Source organism: Halictus rubicundus, chromosome 3, assembly GCF_050948215.1.
Source record: "Halictus rubicundus isolate RS-2024b chromosome 3, iyHalRubi1_principal, whole genome shotgun sequence".
Taxonomy (NCBI): Eukaryota; Metazoa; Arthropoda; class Insecta; order Hymenoptera; family Halictidae; genus Halictus; species Halictus rubicundus.
Window position 1 is genome coordinate 9,645,481 of NC_135151.1, and position 27,003 is coordinate 9,672,483.

The 27,003-nt window shown below is 37.8% G+C and overlaps 1 protein-coding gene across 1 annotated transcript; it reads right to left on the reverse strand.

The window, feature by feature from the left end:
• Positions 1-13,493: 13,493 nt before the first annotated feature.
• On the reverse strand, positions 13,494-14,958 carry LOC143353013 (venom allergen 5). Its single transcript, XM_076786107.1, has 3 exons — positions 14,950-14,958; positions 14,705-14,880; positions 13,494-13,767 (listed from the first exon to the last, which is right to left on the reverse strand). Exons 1-3 carry the CDS (start codon positions 14,956-14,958, stop codon positions 13,494-13,496), a joined length of 459 nt encoding a protein of 152 aa, XP_076642222.1.
• Positions 14,959-27,003: the final 12,045 nt, after the last annotated feature.

The following is a 27,003-nucleotide window of genomic DNA, read 5'->3' on the forward strand; positions in this document are numbered from 1 at the left end:
TTATCAAAGAGGTCTAGTGTTCGAGAGTTAATTAAATATAGAATTCGGAAAACGTGAGAAATGTCAGAATTATTTTTATTATCGAGCAGAATGTGTGAACCTTAACGAGTGAAACTAGGGAGCGATACTAATCGGGAATGTTCATATTGACGTAATGGGACACGTCGAGCGTCGAGCCTCGACGGCTTCGATTTTACGCAGACATTTTCTACCCTCGACGACTTTTCGCCCTTAGCCCCGGGAAGAAACAAGGAAATTAATTCGCTCGGTAAACAATAATTCCTTAGAGATGCGCAAACACTTGACACTTCCAATTAAGGCTACGTAATTGCGTGTGGTCCCCGGCTACTTTATATTCAGACAACGTTTAATGTAGGTACATGTGTAAGCACGTGATGTTAGCTGTTTGCGAAACATAAGAAGATTTATAGTTAACCGCGGCGCGGGTTCCTTTTTGAGACATATCCTGTTTTATATTTTCCCGAAATATCAGCTGTACAAATTAATTCGTGGCTGTCGCAGTTCATCAATTCCAGTTTTATTTTGCAACCACCATGTTGGACATCCAATAATTACTTGCTTCTAAGACGAAGTAAGAAAAATAATCGATAAATTTACGAAGAAAGAGATACGAATTAATTTGTACACTTATCTATATATGTATATTTATCTAAGAAATTTGTACTTAATTTTAAATTTTATTTTGAAACACGACTAGTGATTTTCATGAATAATTTTATAACATAATTAGGCACAATATAGAGTATACTATACTCTATACTATACTCGGTATTAAAGAACGCACCATCCTTTGAAATAATTTATTGAGGGATCTTTAATAAACTTTTATAAAGGATTGCAAGAGCTCGTTGCTTATTTTTCGGCAAACCTCGAGCATCATTGTACAGTATTTTTTAGAATATGTTTGGACGTTTGTTCATCTGAAAATGGACTTTAGAAATTGTTTAATACGTATACAGCGGAGTTCCTTGTCGCTTTAAGCGTCGTGGAATAATTTAATGAGGCTCGTTGCTTTGATTTCACAAAATGTTCTGCTTTCAGCTTTACAATATTCATTCTAAAGTGGGAAACCAAGTGCTAGAAGTAATCAATTGCTACTACAAGGAATCAATTGTCCGTTGTCCCAGTATTCTGTTTCTGCGCGAATATCCAATATCGCGAGTGATTATATACAAGGTGAGCCATTTAATTGGATATTTACCCATTCGGTTACAGATCGTTGCGCTTGTGCTTCGCGATTCTACTTATGCTCGCCTCTCTCCGCGTTGTACACTTTTTAAATTAATTTTTCGTGAACAAAGGACCACGTACACAGACCCCCTTTAGGGCTTTTTTACCGTCAAGCATCGAAAGCTCTTACTGCCAACCCACTACCAACTTATTAACAAATAAAAATATTCTATCGCTCTTTTACAGTTTTACGACGTGATCATAAAAATTAATAAAATTTCGCGCTGCAATTCTTTGATTTAGCTTTTTGAACTTAAAGAACAAAGTATGTAGATGGAGGAAAGGCCATTTCATGGATTGAAAACAATTTTTATTAAAAATGCAACGAATGCGACTGAGAATGCCATCTTCTTGAGTTGGGAAGACCTTTCTCGTGCTACTTATTCGTCTCATTCTGATTATCATCCATAGCCTAAATTTTCATTGCGAATGTACCAAAACTTATGTAACCTGAAAACAGTAACTATCATCCTGTGGATACAAATTATCAATTGATTCACAGTTTAAAAATAAAATCGAACTTACTCTGATTTATTTCGATATACTTGAAACGATATTCAAAATACGAATTCGGGCAAATCGATCTTTGAGAGTATATACAACAGTAATACAGAGTGTCCCTAAACGTACTTCCTTGAATGGGGTGATTCCTCAGGCCATTTGAAGTAACTTTTTCCTTTGCGAAAATGTTCTCCGCGGCTTTGTTAAGGAGTTATCAACGAAAAACACGAGCCAATCAAGACGGGGCTACAGCGGAAGGATTCCGGATTGACGGTAGGCCCCGTTGAGAGTGGAGTTCCCATTGGCCGAGCCGGAATTCGTCCGCTGTAGCCGCGCTCTGATTGGCCCGTGTTTTTCGTTGATAACTCCTGAACCAGGCTGCGGAGAACATTTTCGCAAAGGAAAAAGTTACTTCAAATTACCTTGAGAATCATCTCTTTCAAGTACGACATTTCTGGGGCACTCTGTACATACCCAACGAAATAAATTGGTTGAATAATTCATGAGATGCATCTTTATAGTCTCAGTAATCGTAAATTAAAAATATCAGGATCCGTCGTTTTGACCGATCCCGCAAATTTAGCGTCGAGTCAACGCCGTTGAGGAAAATTTTACCGAAAAATCGAAAACAATTTGTTTCTCCACAGTGATCCAAGACTGTTTTCTTGCGATGTGTCCGACTCCGTGTCGTTGACTCATATCTTTCGCAGATTGAGGCCGCACGAGTCGTTCTCAAGGATTTGCATCGGAGAAAGCCGCGAATTGTTGATACGGACCTGTCGATTAATGTTTCGCCAGGCGAGGGGACCGGTTGCGAACGTTCTGACGTCGCGCAAACAAGAAAATAACACATCGGCAGAAGTGTTTGCGCTGTGAAACGTCGATTTCCTCGTGCACGGCGACACGTTCTACACTCTCGCTCTGAACCTCTTCACGAAGCCCCTTTTCCGCTTAGTAATTCTTCCTGGAACCTCGCTGAAATATTCATCAACCGTCTCGCTCGATTCTCCTCCGGCTTGTCTCTTTCAATTATCGCTTGACCTGTCGGACCAATTTTCTTTTCGATCCTTTTTTTTTTCTTCCACCGAGGCCGCTTTGTCACGGCTGCTTAATTGCATGATCAAATCCTCATGGCGGGCTAAAAGTAATGGGCCAGCGAACCGGCCATCTAGAAATCAGCACACGTGTCGCCCCGTTGCCTCGTTATTAGAGCGAACGCTACCGCGGAAATTCCGGAACGGGAATCTAGAAGTCGCATCGGACAATTGGTTTGCAAACACGCTACGGTGTCCTAGGAAATGCGATATATTTGCGTGTCACTTAGATAAGTTTGGTTGACAGCGCGAAGACGTTCTAATTCGAAGGATTCGGTTGCGGTCTTCATGCGAAATGAAAGTGTTCCAAGTCGATTGTCGGAAATGAAATAGGGTAAGGGACCGAATTACTGTGGAGGTACCCTGGGTCTGTATTAAAATGAGATGCATAACATATATATTAATTGATTTTAATAAAAAAAATTTAATACCTCTTTTTTTAATACTCATTATGTTTTCAAAATAAGTATAAATAATATCGGCACAGTAATTGAGTCCCTTACCCTAGTGACTTCTACTAATATTCGGACACTCTTAAAAAGACGATCATATTTGAATATACACGACTTGGATTTTTTTTAATGTTAGAATAATTGGTTTACTACGTGAAAAAAATGTTTAAAAAAATTGCAACTGGTCGGAATTGCAGAGAAAATAGTAAATGTTCTATTTTGCAACTTTTTAAAGTAACCCTATATTGAAAATTTAAAAAGCACGTTTTTAGATCAAGCCCCGAAGTTTTGATTTGTTACTTAGGGCTCTAAGTACTCGAACTACTTGGAACTATCAAATAAAACTGAAACAAGAAACCGATTGTTCTAAGCTCTCAAAGTAGCCTAACTTCTTGAGCAATATATTATTACTGTGTAACACATTTCGCTCGAGTGTTAAAATCTGAGCAATACTTTCAAAGACAGCCTAATAGTACGTCATCGAGCGGGAAAATATGAATAAAGTCACTGCGACGACAAGCGTAGGCCCGTAATGAATAAGTGGCGTTCATTAGTACAGCGACATCACTAATGAATATAGCAAAATGATCGGAAAATTGTCTTTGAATCTTGGTGGATTATTAGATAATTAAAAGGGAAATATTTATGAGTGGAGCAAATGTCTTCGTACATGCAATTTTCAGAACAATAATGTTCTGAAAATCATGAAAAACAAGCTATTTTTGATGGTCGAGTTAGGTTGAGACATCCTGTAGAGCACAAAAAGTAGAAACCTCAAGCTTTAAAATGGTTGTTTTTTTTTATCAAATTTGGACACATTTTAACAGTTTAAATATTGAGCGAATATTGAAATAGCTTTGACCGCATTTTCGGGGCAAATATCTCACTGTGCAACGTGAGAAATAATAAAAACGATTTACCTGTGGGACAAGTATTGTTGACAGCACTGTATCAGGTAACATTTAATCGCGGGCCGTGCGATGCGATAAGTGGTGATCACGTCGTCAGGCGCGCCAGTAATAACAATATCGATGGGCCAAGATAAATTGCGCATTTAACTTCGGATGTACCGCTGGTTTTCGAGTTGGTCAGTGTCCGTATAATTTGGGATGCGCTGCTGACCAGTGGCCATGGGGTATTTTCCATTGGAAATGCTTCGCGATTGTACGTCCTTCCTAGTAGAATCAATATGTTTTACTCCTTTGCGTTGACAAGTGGCATTTTATAGAACGCTCTTATAAATACAGGCTCCACTGTAATTAGAAACAACCGGGCCACCTAACCAAGTTCGGGGAATAGTATTTAATCACTACGTTTTTGTGTCGCGATGCGGGCATTGATCGCGCGCGAAGTTTCGAAAATGCATGGTACCATCAGATTAATCGTACGTGTGCGTGCAAGACGAACTATTGGTTTTTGTAACAATTAGTGAAATGCGGAGTAGGGCACTTGTCCCAATTACTGTGCCATTAAGCTAACTTGTTAATTCATGAATTCTTTGATTTTAATTTAAATACAGAGATTATTTTGGTATGAAAAATTTTAATCGTTTCTCCACGATTATCCATCGAACCCCGATTTATTCGGGTGTTTCTCGATTAACCCCTTGCACTGCGATTTATTCTTTTTGTAGTTCATAATTTCCTAGAAGGAGAAGAAAATTGATATCTACTGTATGCCTATATGTTCTCCAAACGCTGTACATTAAGGGGCCGGTCTTCGTAGATTCGCGATAAGGTAGAGTGACTACATTACCGTTAAAAAATGGTTTTACGTGCTTCAAGTTTTCGTCCTTAAATAAGAATATTTTGTCGTTGGTAAAGGGCTCATTCGAAAGAGGAAGGTTCAATCTAGTGCGCCCTGGTCAGGAGCTGCCGAGATTATGCAGATATTTGGTAATATAAGCGTTCGAAGTAGGCCAAAAATTGACGATGTGCATGTCGTGGAATCGAAGCATTTTTATGACATTGGATGAGTTTTCTGGATGATGTCGAGACCAGGGCGCACTAGAAAATATCTCCCGCTACAAATTGAGCTATAATTTGTCTTGATTCTGTTGCGAAATAAAGGCGAAAACTTGAAGCACGTTTCTGGCGTCAGAATTCATAATATCGATAATACAGAGCAAAAAATGTGACAAGTTTAGTCACAGACTTAAGACCCGTCGGATCAAGACCAAGACGGATCATAAGTCTGTGTCTGATGGCTGTGAATGGAAATTATTAATTAAAAAGTCACGTGACTACCCCGGGCCCTTAACGACAACATAATAGACTTTTATTTCGACTTGAAGGCAATTAATAACATCTAATATTCATTAAAAACTGTTCGGAATGTTCATCACGAGTCTGACTCGATGTTACAGTGCAAAGGGTTAATCCGGTTAATCGAGATCGGCAGTTTAGAATGCCATCGAGAGCGTGAAGGAGGGGAAGGGGGGGGGGGTATAATTTCAACTAAAGTTACGACCGATCGAACGAAAAAACACCGAACTTATTATCACGCCTTTCGTGGCCGGTGCTGCGACCAGGCGTGTCTCGCGTAAAAATCAATTTGCGTGATCCGTCGGGTGTCGTAATGAAGGCGACAGAGAGACTCTCGCGAGACAAGCAATTGGAATGTGCGGCGAGAACGATCCTCCCGTTGCTCGTAGCTGAAATTCGTCGTTGTTAACTGGTTCGTATATCCGTGGATGGTAACGACCGTCGTCGTCGGCTGGAGGAAGCGACAACAATCGTGTGCAGCTGAACACACACACACACATACATACATACACACGAGAGAGGGGGGGGGGGAGAAGAAGCGAGAGACGGGTAGGTGGTGAGTTTCAGAGGCAACACTTACGACAGAGAGCTCCGTATCGCAAACTGCGAGCCGTTCTCGGTGGACAATGAGCCGGCAGACCGTCTTCGTAGAGTACCCCCAGTGTCTTCCGATCGAGAGGCCCGTAATTGCACACAAGGGCCTCTACTCGATCCCCGATTCCGACGGGTATTGTATGCAAGGCCATCGCGAACTCTCTTCGACGACGACGAGTCGACTCGTCTGGCCCGGCTGTGTAAATTGCACGGCCGCAGCCGACTCGGCTAATTGTTGCCGAAGCAAACGAGATGTAAGACAGGTTGCCTCGTGCGGTGTAGTTTACGTACCTGCGACAGAGATACGCGAATTGGAAACACCGTTTACCGTTACACCTCGTCGTCCGACCGCGTACGAACGATCCAGAGGCACACAGCGGAAAGAACGCTTTTAGAGTAGCTGTTTTTCTGTACACGGTGTGCCGACAATTGTAGTACAACCGGCGACCCGATATCGCGGGTATACATGCAAAAATAAATCGGAAAAAGGGAATAACATTTTTCCGTTTGACGCTTCGTTTTCGAGGAATCGAGTTCAACGCGTCGACTGCCGTGCTTTGTCGGCTTTGCCTCGAGCTGGAATGAAATTGTCTATGTTAGAATCGCGTGTTTCTATGTACAGGGTGAATAAAAATTATACGTCACGACCACCATAGCGTGATTCTACACCTCTGATCTTGAAAGTCAAGGTTAAAGTGTCGAAGATTTTTTTTTATTCCATCGTATAGTACTCGTCATTCAAATTTTTCGTCACTTTGACCTTGATTGTCGAGGTCAATTTTGCGGTGCATTTTTTTAACAGATCTCCATCGGTCTAGAGGAGTAGAATCACACTATGATGGTCGTGACATATAATTTTTATACACACTGTACAGTCACTCGCATTAATATTCGGACACTTTTAAAAGGAGGCTTTTTTAATATTCGAATTTTTCTGAGCAGTTATGACAATTGGTTTACTGCATGATGTGACAAAAATTTATGAAAAAATTGCAATCGGTTGAAATTCAAGATCACGGAAAATTTTGCGGCAACTTTTTTTTACAGATCTTCATCGATTCTAAGACGTAGAATTCGCCAGTGGCAGCCAACGCCAAACATTTCTTTACACCGTGTATATGTATGTTTAAAAAGCGTGAGCCTTTCCTGCGAGAAACATAGGAGTTTAAACTTTTAATAAAATTTTACAGCCGCAGTCATAAGGACGTCTTTGCTGTTCATAATTTTCGAGAGAAAAAAAGAAAATTTATATTATTTTATTATATGCCTGTGTATTCTCCTTGGCTATTACAGCGTCAGCAACTAAACAGAATTTTATTTCGGTTTGAAATTAATTAATGACATACGCATTTGGCAGATTCTGTTCGAAATCTTTTCATCAAGAGTCTGACTCGACATTATAGCGAGGGGTTAAACGTCTCATTACTGCACGTCTGTGATTACCGATTAACGATTTCAATAATTGTGGAATGAAAAATTCTGAAATCGGTCAATCAGCCGCAGTTGAGTATACATTGGGGTGATTATTGGTGGAACGAAGAATATTTTGTATGACAGCATCAGATATCGTCGGTCCGATCGGTAAACTCCGGCGGTTAACGTAAGCAAACAGTCAAGTGACGAGCATATCGGCTCATGATTGTCACGGGCATGCACAAATTTGCCAGTCAGGTATGCCCGTATACGTGACAGGCGTGAGCGTTGAAGGGCTAATCGGTGTGTACAGACTATGCAGTAAACTAACGAACGGCTCGAGGAATTTAAATTACCTTACGATTCAACTACTGCAACTTATGCGGGTTTCTGTCATTGAACGCCCCACCGCGACGGAATTCGATAACCAACCCTAACACGCAATTAGAGTGTACGTGACACCCCCCTCATGTCGTTTTACAAACGAGTTCTGGTACTCTTCGAAATTATTAGCTGTGCGCAAAAATATGCTTTGAATATTCCTCAATTCTAAAGCTAAATCTGTATACAGTAAACTCCGCGATCAAAAAATTGTTTAAAAAAACAGTGGTTCACGAACGCATTAAGAAAATAATGTTACTATGAGAGCCGGGCAACTGGCGGCCCATGGGCCACAACTTAGTATGAATAAGGAACACTTGTAAACACATTGGTGTGAAATATTCAAAATGTTTCTTCCATTTCTGACCTTGCATGACCTTAAAGGTCACTGTGCAGTATACGGATGAATTCGTCTAGACACAGACTTTCATGTGAAAAAATATACAGCATTCCATTTAAAAAATTGAAGGTGTTGCATATAAAAAACAGTACTTCCTTTTTCTCTATCATTTTTTTCTAATATTTACTATTTAGAAGAAAAACGCTGGCTAGTAATAGAGTGAACACTCTGTATATATGCCGTCAAGGCCTGGATGATAAACGTCGCGGAAGTATCCCCGCCGAGGAGTGTAAACATAACACCGCTCGAGTATGTCTCTTGGGCGATACACGGCGTTGGCAAGACCCGTGTTATTGACATATATCGAAACGTCGAGTCGAAAAGAAAGAATAACGTTTTTTCGTTTCACGCCTCGTTTTCGAGAAAAGCGAGTTTAACAGTAGAACGACCGAGCAATAAATGCGACTGGCGTATATTGCTTTGTAACAGTGACAAGACTGTGCCCATTCAGACTTCATACAACTTTTATTGTAAAAAGAAAAAATTAGTAAAAGAAAAAATTAGGAAGCAGTCATTTTGACTGCTCCGGTCGTTTTAGTGTTAGAGACTCGTCGGGTTCGTCTGCTTTAGGATTAGTATACGCGCGAAGTAGAATCGGTCGGTCATGATCAGACGCACCAGCCGATTCCTATCTAGTAGCACGCGTATTTTCTGAATTTTCAAACTCGATTTACTCGGAAACGTAGCTCGTCAAATGAAAATATTTTATTCTTTCTTTTCGACTCTCTTTTGCGTGTAGATTTACTTTCCAATCGATAACCCACGGTGCACGGGACACCCTCTATATGAAATTTGGTGTGAATTCGATATTTCTAAAAATTTGTAATATATTCGTAATATGAAACATTAATTGCAACAATGTTCTAAAACAGGATCACAAACGCATCCAAACGCCTCGAGATTGAACAATGTTTATTCATTTTTTCTGTTTTATTTGAATGTTTCATGTTATCGAATTCGTTCGAAACTTCATGTACAGATTGTACATAAAAAAAATAAGAAAATAATTTGATATAACATTTTTTCAATCGAAAATTCGTGTTCGATAAAATCGGATTAGAGTAAATCGAGTTAGAGTATGTATCGAATACGCGTGCTATTAGACAGGAATCGTCTGACTCGTCTGATCACGACCAACCATTTCTACTTCCTCCAAGCACGCGAACTCGACGAATCGTTGAACTCGAATTTCTCGAAAACGAGGTATCAAACGAAAAAATGTTATTCCTCTTTTTCGATTTATTTTTACGTGTACAATCATTTATATCTACCTCTGTCCCGGCTGCACTACGATTTCTGGTCCAGCCTGTATACTATAATCCTGATAGGTACTCTTATCACGTAATAGTTACGATATTAAACTTTTCATGTAAAAATGAAAGACCTCTCGAAATACCGGGGTATTATCCGAATTAGAAAGAAGTCCGAATATTAGTAATTTCATTGCAAAAGTTATACTGGATAACAGATGTCATTTACGTGATCACTGCAGGATTAAAAGAGCAAATAAATTGTAGTTGCAAGGGGTTAAGCTTTTCATTCGCAAATCCAAGACCTTTAGAAACAGCAGGGTAACAGCAGAGTGAAAAGAAAGTGTGATATTAGTAATTTCATTGCAAAAATCACTGCAAGGCACAAAGAGTATCAGAGCTCTTAGGTCGAAAAAGGATTATCGTAGAAGTTGCGTGCGTTGCGGACAAATTCGTGGCACAGTGCGTCAGAAAAATAACGAATCCGCGAAAGTATATAAAGCGGGCTTACCCGAATTCCGCGGAATCGAAGTCTTCTACTTCATCGTACCATGATTGAATGTGAAAGTGAAGTCTCGCGGCGGACGTGCTGTTTCCCACGCTGTTCATATCGAGCAGGTGCACGTTCTGCCATACCTTGAATCGTTCTACAAAGAACACATAGACCGTTTGGCACACATCCGCGACGGTTCGTATGTTACCTTACACATAGACCGATTAAATTCATCAGTCAGGCCGGCCGTTCGTTCGTTCGTTCGTTCGTTTCGTACCAAGAGAATATCGATCTGCTTTGGAACGAGATATACGTATCACCAATAGGGTAAAAACGACATTTTTTCAGTTTCGCCGGTTCCGTTTTCGAAAAGCTCCACCTACGCGACGAAAACAATGTGTACCGTTCGAGATTAAATATTCGGCAGGTGTCGTGCATCGGGTAAAACAGGTAATTGCGACATTCTGAACGGATGTGTCTCGATCGACCGTCTCTTCGGATTAACCCTCGTCCACTGTTCGGGAAATTGGGACGTTTATAGTTTGAGAATTAAATTGGATCGCGGTTCACACTCGGTTTTGGAAAACATCGAGTTCTTAGGTCGAGCGAGGTGTGTACAAATAGTTGATGTTAGTTGCTGACTACTAATGTTACGTTGCAATAATTTATTGAGGTACAAAAATGCTGAACAAAACAATCCACCTTTTTCGATATTTTCCAAAGAACGAAGAGACCCTTTTAAAGAAATTTTGACTCTCGTGATATGTCAAAAGAGAATACCGAGAGCGTCTAATTTGTAATTAGTAGACAAAAATGAGTGGCCGAAATTTAAAACAGTAAACTTTTGGGAATATGGACACACTATTTCCAACTGACTAAAACCGTTAAAGAGGAAGAAGCATTTCTATTTGGCTCCTGTACCTAGCAATCGATGTAGACAATTTTTATTTCACGCGAAGGCCCGCTAATAATTAAAAAAAGTGTATTGAAAAATTTTATTCTAGTTTTGTCGTTTTTCCTGCTAGATTCTCCAATAATGTTTCGAGGTGTTTCTTCAATCCTTGACTTTAGAGGCAGCTGTCATCGATTCAATATGGACGATAGCCAATAAAACGATCACATATTCAATATTTTTTTCAGAATTACCTCGCATGTACAGTGTCAACAAAACATCGATGTGCTGTGCGATATGCTCCTTTGTAAGCTTGTTAGTAACTCGAGTCGAGAGTAGACACCGTAATGTACAAGTACAGTAGTGTAAACCTACGACAAAGCTTCAGATTGTTAGTCAGATCACTGCGCGAGAAGTAATTCGAGTTTGAGATTAATATTTTTGAAATAGCAAGGGACAAGTGTGTTAATTGACAATTCGAATATCGTTCGATGATGTTTTATATTGTTGTACAGGTGCGAATTCTTGATTATTCAGGGACAGGATAAAACTTATCGATCCTCATCCTAGCCGGATCATTGTCTTTGCTTAGGACAGTCGACCGGGGAGTATTCTCGTCTCAAGTGTAACTTCGACGTACGGAGGCCACTTGGCGATGTTTGGAAAAGACTCTCCGTGTTCGAACGGTATCAATCATCTGCAACTCGATCATGCTCTCAGCAATACGCCAGCGGTGTAAGCAAATATTTTCTTTTTAAGGATTTTCTAGAGTTTGTATCACAATGCTGTTCGAAATACGCCTTTATGGATCTCTACGTAATTTTATAGGCGGCACTGAACGTATCCAGATAGGAAAAATACTTATTCTTTTTTTTTTGTAAATAATATGTAACTCGAGACACCTTCCTTCGAAATAGTAAACTACTAAAATCTATTTCAATAATACTTCGATTTTCATTGTCACGTCAATTTTACTCATTTCTGTTTTATAGTAAGAAATCAATCGTTTTACAATATGTAAAACAGAGAAAATGAATGAATTCTCACCATGAGGAACGTATATGGTTTTTTTTTAAATGTTTTAAACAGTTTATTAGGTATAACAAAAAAATTTTAAATCACTTAACTTTCCAACCATTAGAAAAGTAAAATTCATTTGGCAAATACTTTCAAAATGCAAACATCTGGCAATCCCACATGTTTATGTAGAGAAATTTTACGCTTTCGTACCAAGTTTGCTCCACTTACGTAAATACAGGAGTACGCGAGTGGGATGAAATTAAACATGCGGCCAATTTCTTTGAACGACGTTAGAAAATATATCTCTCTGCTGCATTAAAGTCTGTGTTTATCACTCGCAATTACTAATTTCACGGGAAAAAACATTGCAAGACGGTATCATCCGAGGTAAAAGAATTTTTCAAAAATAGCATACTGTAAAATTGGTCAAACAAAACGTGTACACAAGTATGATAAAAAAAAAAGTAAGTAGACGAATTATTCGAAAATGTTCAGGACAAAGAAGCTAATTCTGCAACAAAAATACAGTAGATTTTGTTTGACAGAATTTCTCATCGAAAACAAGTAGAATATTTCGGTTCATGCATGGACGGAGAAAAATCCTTATTGGTCGACTTCCTCGCATTCGTCTCGTCCGAGCAATTTAATTAAAATCTCGGCAGAAGGTTCAAAGAATTCTGGCTGGCCAGGCAATCAGTTACAAAGTATCATAGCGAACGAACACTGTTAACTTTAGTTCGCGATTTCTTTGATTTTAACTTTAAAGTGAAATTCGGGCTTCGATCTGTCCCCTGGGTCTTCTTTCATTGAACCAGAAATCGTAGAACTGTACGTTCTTTTTTTCTGTCTGTTCTTTTCCACACTTCACTGTCATTCAAACCGGTATACAAATTTCTAATGGAGACAATTAAGGGGAGGGGGACATACACCTAGAAAATCGAAAAGTGAGCTTGACTATGAGAATTCTCTTTATTTCAACAAATGGCTAGATTAAAAACCGTTTAGCACATAAGTTGCGTCACACTTTTATCTACAAAATGTGAAATTTTCGTTAAAAAATATCCAGTAGAAGTGGCAAGTACTAATTTTTCTTCTCTACTAAAAATAACGGGGGTACAATGAAAAACAACAAAAACAATTGAAAAACCGTCTCACAGTTGCCACCTCACTTCTATTGGATATCTTTTAACGAAAATTCAGTATTTTGTAGATAAAACGTTTTTTTTTAAGATAACCATTTGTTGAAACAACAAAAATTTCCCACACTTCGGAGTTATTTCGATTTTGGAGAACGGTATGATCGCGAGAGAGAAATTATGGTTGGCTAGTTCGAAGTCGTGCGTACTTTTCAACGTGAAAATCACAAGACTCTATTACAATTTGCAACCAACCAACCAACTCGGAACGGAAGCTGGGAATAATACACAAATTGGCGTGATATCGAGAAACGAATACGAACACTAGCTACTTCGGCATGTAGCGATCTCGCTAAAACAATCTCGCTCTCGGTTGTGCACGGCTGATATTGAAAAATGATAGGGAAAAATGGCTAAAGTGAAAAATGAGATATATCCAGTGGAGGTACTTGCCAACGTCTCGGCATTGATCCTTCTCAAAGAGGTTGCACTGCAACGCCCATCGCCTCGCGATATCAGCAAGTTCGTCATCCCAGACCTGTCGAAATAAATATTCGGTTCGATGCGAATGATTAAGGGCGCGCGGCGGTATTGAAACTTCGCAAAATCGATAGTTTTTCCCGCAGCTCGTTTCAAAAGGCCCCCATTTTGTCAACATTTTAACGAAAACTCCATGTACACGCCCGCGAAAATAACGTCAAAAATGCACGTCCTTTAAGGCTCCTCGCTCTAGCGAGTTCCAACTTTTTTTATTAGGTTGTTGAATACGAAGTGTCCGATTTTAAAATGAAAATGTTATGAAGCATCTTGAAACAGAAAGGTTTACTTTACAGGGTGGACCGGAAATCGTTACATGTAAGCAGGGGGGTGATTCTACATGTAAAAATAAATCGAAAAACAGGAATACAATTTATTCGTTTCACGCCTCGTTTTCGAGAAAATCGAGTTTAAAGATCAGGCAGGTTCGCACGCTTTACGCAGGAAGTAGAATCGGTTGATCATGGTCAGACGCTTCAGACGATTCCTGTTTAATAGCGCGCGTATGCGCTGCATTTTCAAACTCGATTTACTAAAAAAAAAATCGTACATCATGTTTTAGGGCGTCATAGTAACGGGGAAGCTTCAGTCTCTAAATGTATGGTAGATTCATCGATGAAAACAATTTTTCAATGTTTCTAGAGGTATCTCTGTTTGTTGTATTTTTGAAACATGGCGGCGGCCTTAACACGCATAACTTTTGAACCAGTGAATTCCTATGATTAAAACTTGGATTTTTGGCGTCTTCTCGTCAAAATCTACAGGATTATACAAAAAAGTTAAAAATTTCTGTGTTTTTACGCAAAGAAGTTTAGGCAATCATGGAAATATTTTTTTAATTCTAATAATGTGAAAGCAGAAGCCAGCAACAATTTGATTGTTTATTTCGACCCGTCGAGTAGTTCTACTGTTAAATATTAACAAATCGAGCGAGAATTGTAATTTGAATGTTGAAATGATTTTTGGTGATACTGTATCGACCAATCATCGCGTGTTGAACATTGAACGGAGGAATTCTAAGACAACCATACCAGTTCCAGCATAAATTTCGCAGGTCGTTGTGGTCCAGGATTTCCACGTAGCTCGATCCCGCTGGCCACGTTGTTGCGATAAACATTGTGCCACTCGAGGATTGTTTCGATGTCCTTTTTGTCGATAGGTTCGCGTTCCAGATTCGCGCATTTAACACCGACCGCGTCAGTCTACGAAAACGAGAAATTTGCCAAGTGGTAGAGTAATTCGAAGTATGGCCGACTCTCGAAACGTGTTACGACAAACATTCTGCTACTCGAGAATTGTTTCAACGTTCTCGTCGATATTTTCGCGTTCCGGATTCAAACATTTAACACCGGCCACGTCAGGCTACGAAAACGTGAAATGTAAAATTTGCCAGATGGCAGAATAATTCGATGCACGGGCAACGCTCGAAAATTGGCGGAACTGAAATTGGAACGTGATACAAAATTGTTTGCGAATAAAAAGTTCTGCTGTTTGTCCAATCTAACGAATACACTTCATGTTTTCGATATACGACAAATAAGGGTGAGATTATTTTTGGTGTAATCACGCTGAGTTTCATTGTTTGCCCGATTTAATATTGATGCTTGGATAGTAATTTAACTTTCGGCTGAAAAGTATAGTAGTTTCCTATGTTTTGACGTGCACTAGGATTTTTGTTCATATCAAACCAGTCACTATTGGGAATAAAAAGAAAAAACAGAGAAATAATATCTTGAAAGTTAAATACATTTTTAGTTTAATTTTAAACTAAAAATATCTTTCAGCATTATTTAATATTAATGTACATTACGTTTTAATAATTATTAATGAAAAAACGAAATGTAGGTTTTGTTTAATGATTTTGAAAGTGTTTATTATGGCTGCAAAAGCAAGGCAGCGTAAACTTGTTAACTTTTCGAACGTAATTTGCTGTTTGTACTAGTTGTTCATTTCGCGCAACTTTGCTTAGCACTGCAATTTTGTCGGGCATAATTTCCGCGATACCGGTATTGTACAATAGCATGAACATTTAGCAACATTATAACTTTCTTCGCAGTTTCAGGTTTTCCAGAAGTAAGTGATAATGTGTGTTCCAATCGATTCCTTTGTGTGTCGGGTGGAACGTATTTACGAATTTAGTGAAAAGGTGTATGTGTTCGAAGCGGTTCTTTAGGAACGGCTTTTACATGGTGCTTCATCGAATTCACTTTGATGCGCTGAAGTAGAAGTAGGCGCTTTTTGAAGTCCCTTCACGGAATCACGTGCTATATTCTTTAGCATCGAGCGAGAAATCCTCTCTTTCTCACACGACTGCAATTTCAAACTTTCTTTTCTCGCTGCTACCGCAATTTGATTTTTATTTATGGTTGACTGCAACGCTCAATTACAAGTGCATATACGAAATGTTCATGAGAAATGTTCATATTAAAAATGTGAATGCTTCCCGATTTTTAAGAAGATAACTTTTTACAGTAAACAATTGAATTTTTTAACTTTTATATAAAAGACGATACAGTTGTGTTTTTATGCCGTGTTGGTTTCCCAGCGTGAAAATATAAATGTTTCCTCGTCTTTAAAAGTTAAACATTTTCTAAAGAGTTCGGTTTTTGAACTTTCTTTTAAGGAGAACAATACCGTTGTGGCTTTTACGCCATGTTGATCTTCGAATAATTATTTTGTAACAGGTATACTAAATATTGTTCAGTGAAATAAGGTTACAGGTTGGAGATAAGGTAAATGTTTTTCGTTCCTTTATCTTGTTACGAAGTTTCTCTACGATTTGAGCGTAACGTTTCATCTGATCTTATTAAAGTTTTCCTCACCTACGCTCCTACCTAAAATTGCACGAACTTGTACTTTTTGCTTTGTTCCATTAAATCTAACGATTTGCTGTTTATATGTTTAATATATTTTTTATTATTAACACTAGACCGGATAAGTCAAAATTACTAGTACCAGATCTTTTATGTCATAATTGTTGTAATTCAGAAAATATTATGCTGGGAATTCATCGAATACATTTGTTTATTACAGCAAAATACCGAACAAACAGAGTCTTCTTATTTTTATATAGTGATACAAGCTAATTAATTTTAGTGTTCGCTAGTTTTAGCGGTAGATGTATTTCTATATTTTGACATTTTGATATTTACGAGCTCAGAAGACTGCGAATATGAATCTCAGATATTCCTAAGACAATCTGACATGCGAGTATCCAAGTGCTTCATGGGAGAAAGGAAAATCCTACGTGGTCTCGAGATAATATCCCTCCATATTGTTTCCTTGAAGGTTATGATATACGCCCTCAAATGCCACTCAGCCTCTTTTTCCGGCTTCACTTTACTTTTTATTTCGAGTTACTGTCCTTGGCAAGCTCCCTAACTCGACACCCTTAGAAGATATATCCTCCGTAATTGTTATTTCACTTTTCAAGCGACCTTTTGATTTACAAATTGGGGAACAAATTCTTATTTACCTGACAACATTCACAAAATTGTCTAAGAGGAATGTGGAAAACCAGATTCTTGCAACAGGTATATCATACGACTAATATTATACAAGGTGAGTCGCCTAAAATTCTAACCTAAACTATCTCTATCGTTTCTAATAGTAAAAGAAAATTTTTGCTTCGGAGGTACAATTCTTGATATGAGGAAAATTTTGTTCTTAATATCTCTGAATTTTCAAGCTCGTCGACGTTCTTTTTCAAAAATAGGATATTGTCATTAATATATTGTTATGACCAACGAAAAGAAAAACAAGATTTTAGAGTACTAGCATTTTTTAAACTATTAGAAACTGCTTAAAATATCTTGGCAACAGATTTATGGTGTTCTAAGATGCATATACAATGTATAGTATTTTTAAGCAATTTTGGAGGGTGATTAGGGGTAACTATAGTGGATGATTAAAACTGAAAGGCGTTTTAGCGTGGAGTTTCGTATTCAGAACAATTAGTTTTGATAACTCTTGGGAGAAAGCGCTTTTTATTAGGCATAACACCGTGTCTGACTAGTATATGCTATTACTACTTAGAGTCAACATGATTGAAAGTTCCATTCAAATCATGATGGAGATTTTTAAGGACTGCAAACGATTGATACAATGACTCAACGACGTTATTTCATAGTAAAAGTTGCACCAATACCGGGATGCATTTTATTTACTATTCATTTTCTAGATTCATTTACCATAATAATTCTGAAGCTTTTAAATTTCGTGCGAGACTGTGGAATTATAATTTTTATGCATTTTTAAAAATATTCTACGGAGAATAAAAAAGCATCAAATGAGAAAGTAAACACCTATGTTTCATTTTCAAATATTTTTTTTTATCGCTCTTCGTCGTTAGTTTTATAAAATTATTCGCACGTAATTCTTTCACGCACGATTTTCATGAATTACAAGAAGGAATGCGTTGTTTACATTGGATTTTTCATTATTGGTACAATAAATAACGTATGCGTTATTTCGACGTAAATATTTCATGTAAATATCAACGTAATAATAAATAACGTATAACTTCATCGTATTTGATTCGCCCTCCCCATTTTAAATTAAGTTTCGCTTTATGGATTCGAGATTTCTATAATATTTCGCTTTTAACAAGCTGATGCTATTCTTCGAGTCTCTGTTATGTATCGAGAGTGTATGCATGGCATTCGAGTGATATTAACGAGCAGTGTCATCACTTCCGATTTCCTGCGGCGGATTTTCACATATGAGATGGATTTTTATTGTCCCGATTTATTGGTCTTCTCCATTCGCGTTTATAATTAATACGATGATCGATAGGTGAGTTATCAATGGAATAACTTCAAATAAAACACACCAAAATATTTTATAAATATATAGCAAAAATATGAACCGCAACACGTTTTCACCTGTTAATAATGGAGTCCATTATACGATGCAGTTTGTGCAATATAGTAATCGCTCTGGCCAGGATTAAATAGCTTTCATTGTAGTTAAAGGGGAAATTGTAGAATTTATGCGAAAATTCTAAAAAAACACAGGTACAGGATAAATGTTCAATTTACTAGGTGTATGCAAATAATCATCTAATTTATTTGTACACAGTGTTCTACACATGTTGTACTTTCTTGAAAGTGGTGATTCCCGAGGTCATGTGAAGTAACGATTTAATTTGATTTGAATTTTTTGTATTAACCTAATATATAGACTGCAGATTTTATGGATTTGCGAGAAAAATGAATAGATGAAATTATTTTCGACTTAATAAAAGTGCCGAAAGGACAAACAAATTTTTATTCTATTTTATGTTTTTTACAACCGATACAGAAAATTGTTATTTTACATAAAGATCCGCAGTCTACTAATAAAGTAAGGTTAGGTTCGTACCGAAATAAGGTTTGGTAACTCTAGTGTTAATTTATAGGTTGTGACACCGTTTTCTACGTACCGGATGTTTAGCACATGTGTGATTAGTCGAAATATGGTCGTATTGTTTAACAGTAGAAAATAAATGCGGTAGAAGTGTCACGTGTAGGATGCAATCACAGCCTGTTAGGCATAATAAGAAGTAGAACGAGATGCGACCTCTCATTCCGCCAGTTTTCGTGAATTTTCAACGACCAAAAGATCTGTCTCGACGTTTTATCATTTGCGTTTCAATACTGCCGGGTAATCTCGCAGCTACTTTCACCCGGCAGTAGTGTTTTCAAAATCGATCTTTCAATGATATAATGACAACGTCGTGCTGGAGTATAATATTTTTTTCCTGAAAGTGTTGTTAGCTCGTTAGGAACGCCAGAGGCAACAAAAAGTAAAAGATTCCGCCAATTAAACTACAATTATTGTTTCTTTATGTTATGTTTCCAGCTGTGTATAAAATATTGATTACAAATGATATCACTAGAACTACCGGGTGGCTTAAAATCACGATTTTGTTTTACAATTCAAATTATACGAATCTTGTTACGAGTAAGGGTATAGTCGGATAAGATGGTCAAACGTGCCTCCAAACCAAATTAATTTTTGTCCACACCGTTCGGTAGGGCTCCCAAAGAAACCCCTCTGTGACAAGTTTCAAGTCGGTACCCCTACCACAAGGGTAGTTATAGGGTGAGCGTGATTTAATGAATTATGCTCTATTACTTCTGTTCATCTCAACAAACAATTATGAAAAAATTCATGAACATTCTATCTAATAGCTCACACGACAGTGAGTTATTTCAGAATTTTTGGATGCAAAATCGATTTTTAAAAAAATGCGGAAGCATAAAATTGCCGATTTTATATGGAAGTTTTCAGAGTAACCACGTTTATATTATCATGTTAGTTGTGTCTCATCGTGATTATAAATGTGTATGTTTTTCAGATTTTTCGGATTATGCGAACATATTTTAAAAAAATTTTTAATCTCTAACAATTCGAAGAAACTGCATATTTCGTATTGACGTTTTGGAGATACAGTGAGTTCTCTATATTTGTCGCCAAGGCTTGGATGATAAACGTGACATATATCGAGAATTCACTGTTTTATAAAAATTCATTAATGCGATATTGTTGAAACCGTTGTTTTTAACTTTGCTCGGAATTTTTTATAAATTGCATCGTCGTTTAAAAAAATCAAAATAGAATTTTTTCGAAGGAAGCGTTAATACAGTTGATTTCGGCGAAGTCCACTTGACTCAAGGCCGAGTATTACTTGCGCCAGCTGTTATTAAGTCGATGATTCCTGTCTCATCCATTGTTGTAAACGTCGAACAGTATCTCACGCACTTGGAATTGTTTGTATCTAGTGTAGCATAGTTGAGGCCGTCTGTGTCGAGTCCCACGGGCTCCATATCGTTGTATCATGTTCCACGTGTCCGAACTTTTCAGTATAGGATTTCATGAGTGTGAGGTTGTCAGTACACGGTCCCACGATTCACGATATGTCAGTATAAAATCCCTTGGGTGTGCGAACGTCAGTGTCTGATCTGTGGAGTCGACAACCGTCGATACCGAATTACATCGGAACAAGAGTCAGGCATACGCCGGAAGATGCTCGAAAATTTCAAGTTGGTTCGGTGAAAAAATAATTCTGCTTCTCATCGGTTTAAACTCCAACGATATTTCTATGAAATTACATTCATACAGTACATCAGTGAAAAGTGCGAAGCTACATCTAACGATTTGTGTTCCGTTCTTTGTCGTAACTGTTTATTAATGGTCCGTCTTTGCCATCAAAGTGAATATGGAGAAAAAGCAAATTCAAATGGTGGAATTGCTCGCGATATTAACCCCTTGCACTACTATTTATTTTGTGATTATAATGATTAGAAGTTGTTCATAGTTCAGAATTTCATAGAAAGAAAAGATAGTTCATATTTGTTGTATGCTTATGTTTTCTCTGAAGGATATACATCAACTGCAACAAAATACAATTTTATTTCGGTTTAAAGGAAATTAATAACTAGACTGCGGATGTTTATGCAATTTCCAATTTTTGTAGACAAATTTCAAGGAAGTAGAATGAAATAAAATTCTATTTTTCATGGGAAATCGTACTAAATTCTATTGAATTTTGTGTTATAGCATTTTTTGAAAATTTTCATAAACCATAAATGCATAAAGATCCGCAGTTTACTAATAACCTATATATTTATTAGACTCCGTTCAGAATCTTCATCACGAGTCTGACTCGGTATTGTAGAGCAAGGGGTTAACAATGCGTTTGGTCGGGGGATAAGACTACAACTGGTTACGAAGATTGCGTGACACATCAAAGTGTCGACGAGAAGAGGGGTTGCAAAAGAATTAAAAGTTGATCGTGCAAAATTCTTAACCGAGATTTTTTACTGATCAAACTCAAAAGCGGATCAAGTCAAATGCTTATGGAGGACGCAACTGCAAAGTGAACCACTGGAATATTCTATTATTCGGCGAGTCTGTTATTAAGATATCTGCATTAATATTCCCTAACGTTATCGAACAGTTGCTGGTTCATGAATCCGTGTTCGCAAGGGGAGGATGCGAGAATTCCACCGGGAATTTAGTAATGGACACTGTAATGTTGAAGTAGCGTATCCACTGGTCACGAAAACCCTGGTAAGTTTCTGTCCAGTGGGCATTGTTTAACAATAATGTAGCAATAATGTAGTCTGACAGACCTTAGCTTTACAAGTCCACACAAATGACAAAAGTCCGATCAGTGAGATCATGGTACCTTTTTGGATCTGGGTCAGGTGAAAGCATTTCTCATCAGGTGGGAGAAGAAAAACATGTAAGCATAAACTATTCTAATCGTAACAAAAATTAATTACCATTTCTATTACGGCTCCTTGTTTATTATCAGACTGCGAATCTCTATGCATTTATCGCTTCTGAAAATGTTCAAAAAATGCTATAATATAAAATTCCACAGAATTTAGTACGATTTTTATCTATTTCAGATCTACAAAGGTCACTACTACTGAAAATTAGAATTTATTTGTTTCCACTTTCCTAAAATTTGCCGACAAAAATTGAAAATTGCATAAACATCCGCAGTCTATTTATTATACAGCATAATCTTATTAGATTTCCGAACATTCTCCAGAATGATGCTTCATTCTAATGCTTCAGCGAGATGATTTGCAATAAATTTTTAAATACTTTTCAGAGTCGCCGCGATCCCTGATGGTCCCCGAAGAGTTAATAAATACCTCCGGAAACGCGTATTTTTCAAAATATTTCTGGACAATATCCGGAAAACTTGAATGAGAAGGGTTAAGAGTCAGATCCGCCATTGGAGCACGAAGTCGGCTATTTTTCATTTGGCCGTGATAAAAATGGAAATGGGAGATCGAGGAAAGCGTAAAATTTCGGTTATTCATTCTTTCTAAAGTGTTCTTTTGTACGTGTACTTCCGTAGTTTTCATTTCGATGCAACCGCGCGGCGCGGGAACGAAGAAAGAGAACAGAGGCGAGATATGCTCAGCGAGAGGTTCACTGCCTTGGAAACTTTCCACCTCCCGCGTGTATTGAAACAGTAATGATATGGGAAGGAACCAGTGGGATAACGAAATGAAAACACGTGCTGAACATCCAAGAATCGTCCAACTTGCCGGAGTTGTCGGCCTCGTTTACGCGTTATAACGTTTCCCGCCGGGGGAACGATACGCCGGAAGAAACTTCCGGCTCCGGCGGAAATAAAAATTAAACGGAGGATAATTGCCCACCTAAATGCCCCGTAAATACGCGAATTTCCGAAGAACAGCCTTACGGGCGCGCAGTTTTTACCGAGTTACCTCGCAGCACTGTTCGGTGGGACGGCCATTGTTGCTTTTCTGTGCGCGGTGACTGCCATTAATATTCGAACACTTTTTCTAACTAATATCAAACATAGCAGATTTAATGAATATACAGGGGAATCTAATTTACGTATTTTTAAACATGATATTGCCGATATTACACAATTCTGTAAAAGTTACGTTAGTCGTACCTGAATTTTTTAACGAACACATGGATGGCTCGGGTCCATTTTGACCCAACAATTTAAAGATTTCTGATGATTAATTTAAATTTAAGGTTACGCAACTGTGTTTAATAAAATGAATCGTCTGCGCGCAGTAGGTTACAAATATGTTTAAATAATTGATGAACAGTTCGAATGGGATTAAATGTCTGTGGAATTATTAGAACTTGAGTAGAATGATTGAAATTGTCAAACTTCTCAGTGTTTGGGAATTTAATTTATTTTATGTTGCATACTGTGTAACGATTTGATTCACCAGGTAGGATTTAGGTGACCAGTACGCAGGGATTGCCATGATGTGTCGATACATTCCTGTTATTAGTGTTCGTGTGTTAGAATACTAAAAGTATAACTGTGGTGTGTACAGACGGAGGAGGTACACTCGGATGGAAGTTTCGCGCACTATATTATTCTGGGATTCTCAGATATCGGTTTACTACTAACAAGCGAACCTACCCTAAAGTCGGGCCTCTGTATCTGTACTGATACATACAACTGTCCATAAATCCCAGTTTATGATAGTTTCGAGGCCGTTTTAGCAGATTTCGGGTGCAATAGTTATTAGTAAAGTACGGATACTTGTGCAAATTTCAGACAGTGACTTCTAAAATGGAAACTATATGAAAGTCAATATACTATTAATTATTTTATTGGTGTCAAAATGTCAGCGTATTTTACAAATTAGCAACATTTCTCTGTAGAGATTTCGTAGACGTTTACTTGCATCTTGTAGAAATTTTATTGTTCCATTGGTACCAAGATTTTACCGGGTTCTACGGGTTTACAAATTAATTTCGCTCGTCAATTGACTTCCTCCCGAATTCAGATTCGTCTCTTGTTTCAGTTCGAAAATAACTGTAGAATCCAATAAACGTGGAAGCAGTGCTTACAAGTGCGTTGAGTTCACCGTCAAATGTTAACAGAGATGAAACAAATTTTTAAATTCGATAATTACGTGTCCTAATCGACTGACGAATGTCTAATGACACATCACGCAAGTTATTCCACGGAAGAAACAGAAGTTCACAAGTTTGTGGACATTTTTCTACCCTCTGTTTCCGTACGGTTAATGATACAGAAGAAATGAGTAATGGTTTCACTGTACTATTGCAACATAGTTTACAGAAACTATGCCACTTACGGTCCGTTCGTTTCAGCTATTTTAATGGCGAACTAAAATTCTCCAACTTGACTTTTTTCTCTTTTGGGAGGGAACGACAAGTGGAACATTTTCTAAAAATACGTAGTGGGGTATTCACACGGTATCATATTCAGCCGGTTCATGCTTTGCGAGACGCGAACGGACAGCAGCTTTTTACAGTTTACTTCACCAGAACTATAATTAACAATCCGTGTCGAATTTCTACATTTTTTTTATATTTCTATACATACAAATTCTAAAACCACGTAATTTTATTCATAAAAATAGCTTAACAACTTTTATTCTTCTTAGGTGACACCAAAGTTTCAGTTCTAATTTTCCTTAGAATATATTTACTTAATCGTTAGAATGAAATAAGCACAGATTACGTCACGTTTTACGCTACACTCCTGCGATTCGCTGAGAGTTCGTACTGTTTGAACAAAATTTCTGAATGGGATTCTCTGAAATAAACGTACTCATAACGAAACTAATACATCATGTGTACATTCGATCATATTTTATGAAATCAACCTTTCGAGCGAATAATCTCATTAATATTCTCCATCATTTCATTTTCACTTCAGCACGTCGTCCTCGTCGTTCTGGGACAGCGTTTCTTTTTCGGAAAAGTGTCAACTCACGTGGATCGATGGCCATTGTTTTATTCACACATGCACACATGTATCAAGTACAGGTGCGTTTTACCATCTAATCGAATATAGGATTGTGTCGCTCGAAATCTCCGACATAATACATCTTCCTGTCAATTCTATGCTGAGCGTCGTGATTAAATATACGAAGATCCGTATCAAAATATGCAGCATTTCTCATAAGCAGACGTGGGAAGTACATGCAACATGGGCGACACAGTGGGGATAAATATATAGTTTCCTCGTATACACAAAGTGTAGGAAAAAATCAGTGCGAAAAAATCGAAATCGTGGATTGAAATTTCTTTTTACCAAAAATATGAAAATTCGCAATATCGTGTGTTAATAATATTGCAAATTAACATACGCACTTTTCACTTACTGTTGATGCCTGCAATAGAACACAACCGGTAGCACGATGTGATTTATAATTATATATATACATGAAATCATATAGATATAATTATAAGTATTCGTATCATTTTTGGCTTATCAATTTATGGTTATGCTTACCTCACAGCATCGTGCAATTAATGACATACTACGATTAGGTCATAAAAATTATACTGCGTTATTTACAGTCGCAGTTCACACTAATATTGAAAATCATTATTCGTGTAATTACTAAATTAATTACTAAACTAATTACAGGATGCGAAGTAATTGATTACTAAACACACATCGATGACTTAAAAATAGTTTATTTCTCGCTACTTGTGACGTTCATTTTTACAAACGATTTCTCCCTTAGAAATAGAACAGCCGGCAGGAAATTCTGAATTATTTCGTTCTCGTAAGTATACATACAACGTCTATCGTTTATGGCTGCGTTGCTGTAAACGCGCTAAAAAAAAAAAAAAAGAACGGCAGTAACGAAGTTTTTTTTAATGAAATTGGTTCGATAAGAGGACTAATTACTGTTGCATGCTACTGCGATTAGCCGGTTGGCCAGGTGTGCCGCTTTGTGCGCGCGAAGTTAAGCGTCTTTGACTGCTTAATTGATGGAGTTTTTCCAACGTGTTCTAATATCTTTCGTGTATTTATCGTTAATTACAAGACTTCGTCGCCGATCCTGAAACGAATTAATCCCCCGCCCCACACCGTGCTTATCAACTCCGAGAGGTGAAAATTATTTATTGGTCCCTTATACAGTAGATACCTAAGAAGCACGCTGCGCGAAATCTTTCGAAGAAAGCGTCTCTTGTAAACACTAACGCATTCGTTCATGAAAATATTTCACAGTCGACAACTAGTCACGCTAAGCCTGAGTTAATGACGATTGATGATTGGTGGATACTGGATCGTTGGAATCCATTTCATACGTGATCGTTCGAATAATTCGGACACTGTGCAATGCGTTCCTAAAGAATTTTTGAAAATACGGTTCAAGCAGAACAACTTCATTGTAGCTAGTAAAAAATCGTCCATTTTCTGTTGTAAACACTGCAGAACATTTCATTTTTCTACTGTCGTGCCGTAATTTGATATACTCATTTAAAATAAAGAGGTTATCAATAAAACACAATTGGTCTAGGTTAGGTTTGCGTAAAGAGATTCATATGATAGTCACTCTTGTATGATCCTCAGGCGATAATTCACCTATTTCCTGTTTTAGACACTGCAGAATACTTTATTTTTCTGTTATTTTGCTGTAATTTGGTATACTTATTTAAAATATGAGATCTAATGATCTGATGATGAACTATTTTTCAGAAGCGAGGTTTTAACGAGGGAGATTGAACAGTGTAAAACAATTCGTGCCTAACTCTTCAACACAACGTTTCAAGAATGAAACACTGAAGCCGAAGTGAGAACGTCTCGAGCGCTTAAAATAATACCGCCCGCTTATCGAATAATTTACGTCCATTCGACATTTTACAATGTCGGCGCAGCGAGGATAGTTATTTTATAATTGTCGGATCGGGATCAGGCCGAGCGTGAAAATAAAGAAGAAAAGCGAACGAACACAATGGGAGCAATCAAGATGCAGCGTCGCGCAAGATTTGTCGCGGGACTTCCGGTACTTCGAATCGTGTCATTGTTGTAGAAAATGTAGTGAATGTTGCTT

Bases quoted from the DNA above. Each gene is read 5' to 3' on its own strand.
- LOC143353013 (XM_076786107.1), bottom strand. The intron at 13,768-14,704 runs GTTGTCTTAGAA...TTTTGAAACGAG, and splicing joins TTTATGCTGGAACTGGTATG to CTGCGGGAAAAACTATCGAT.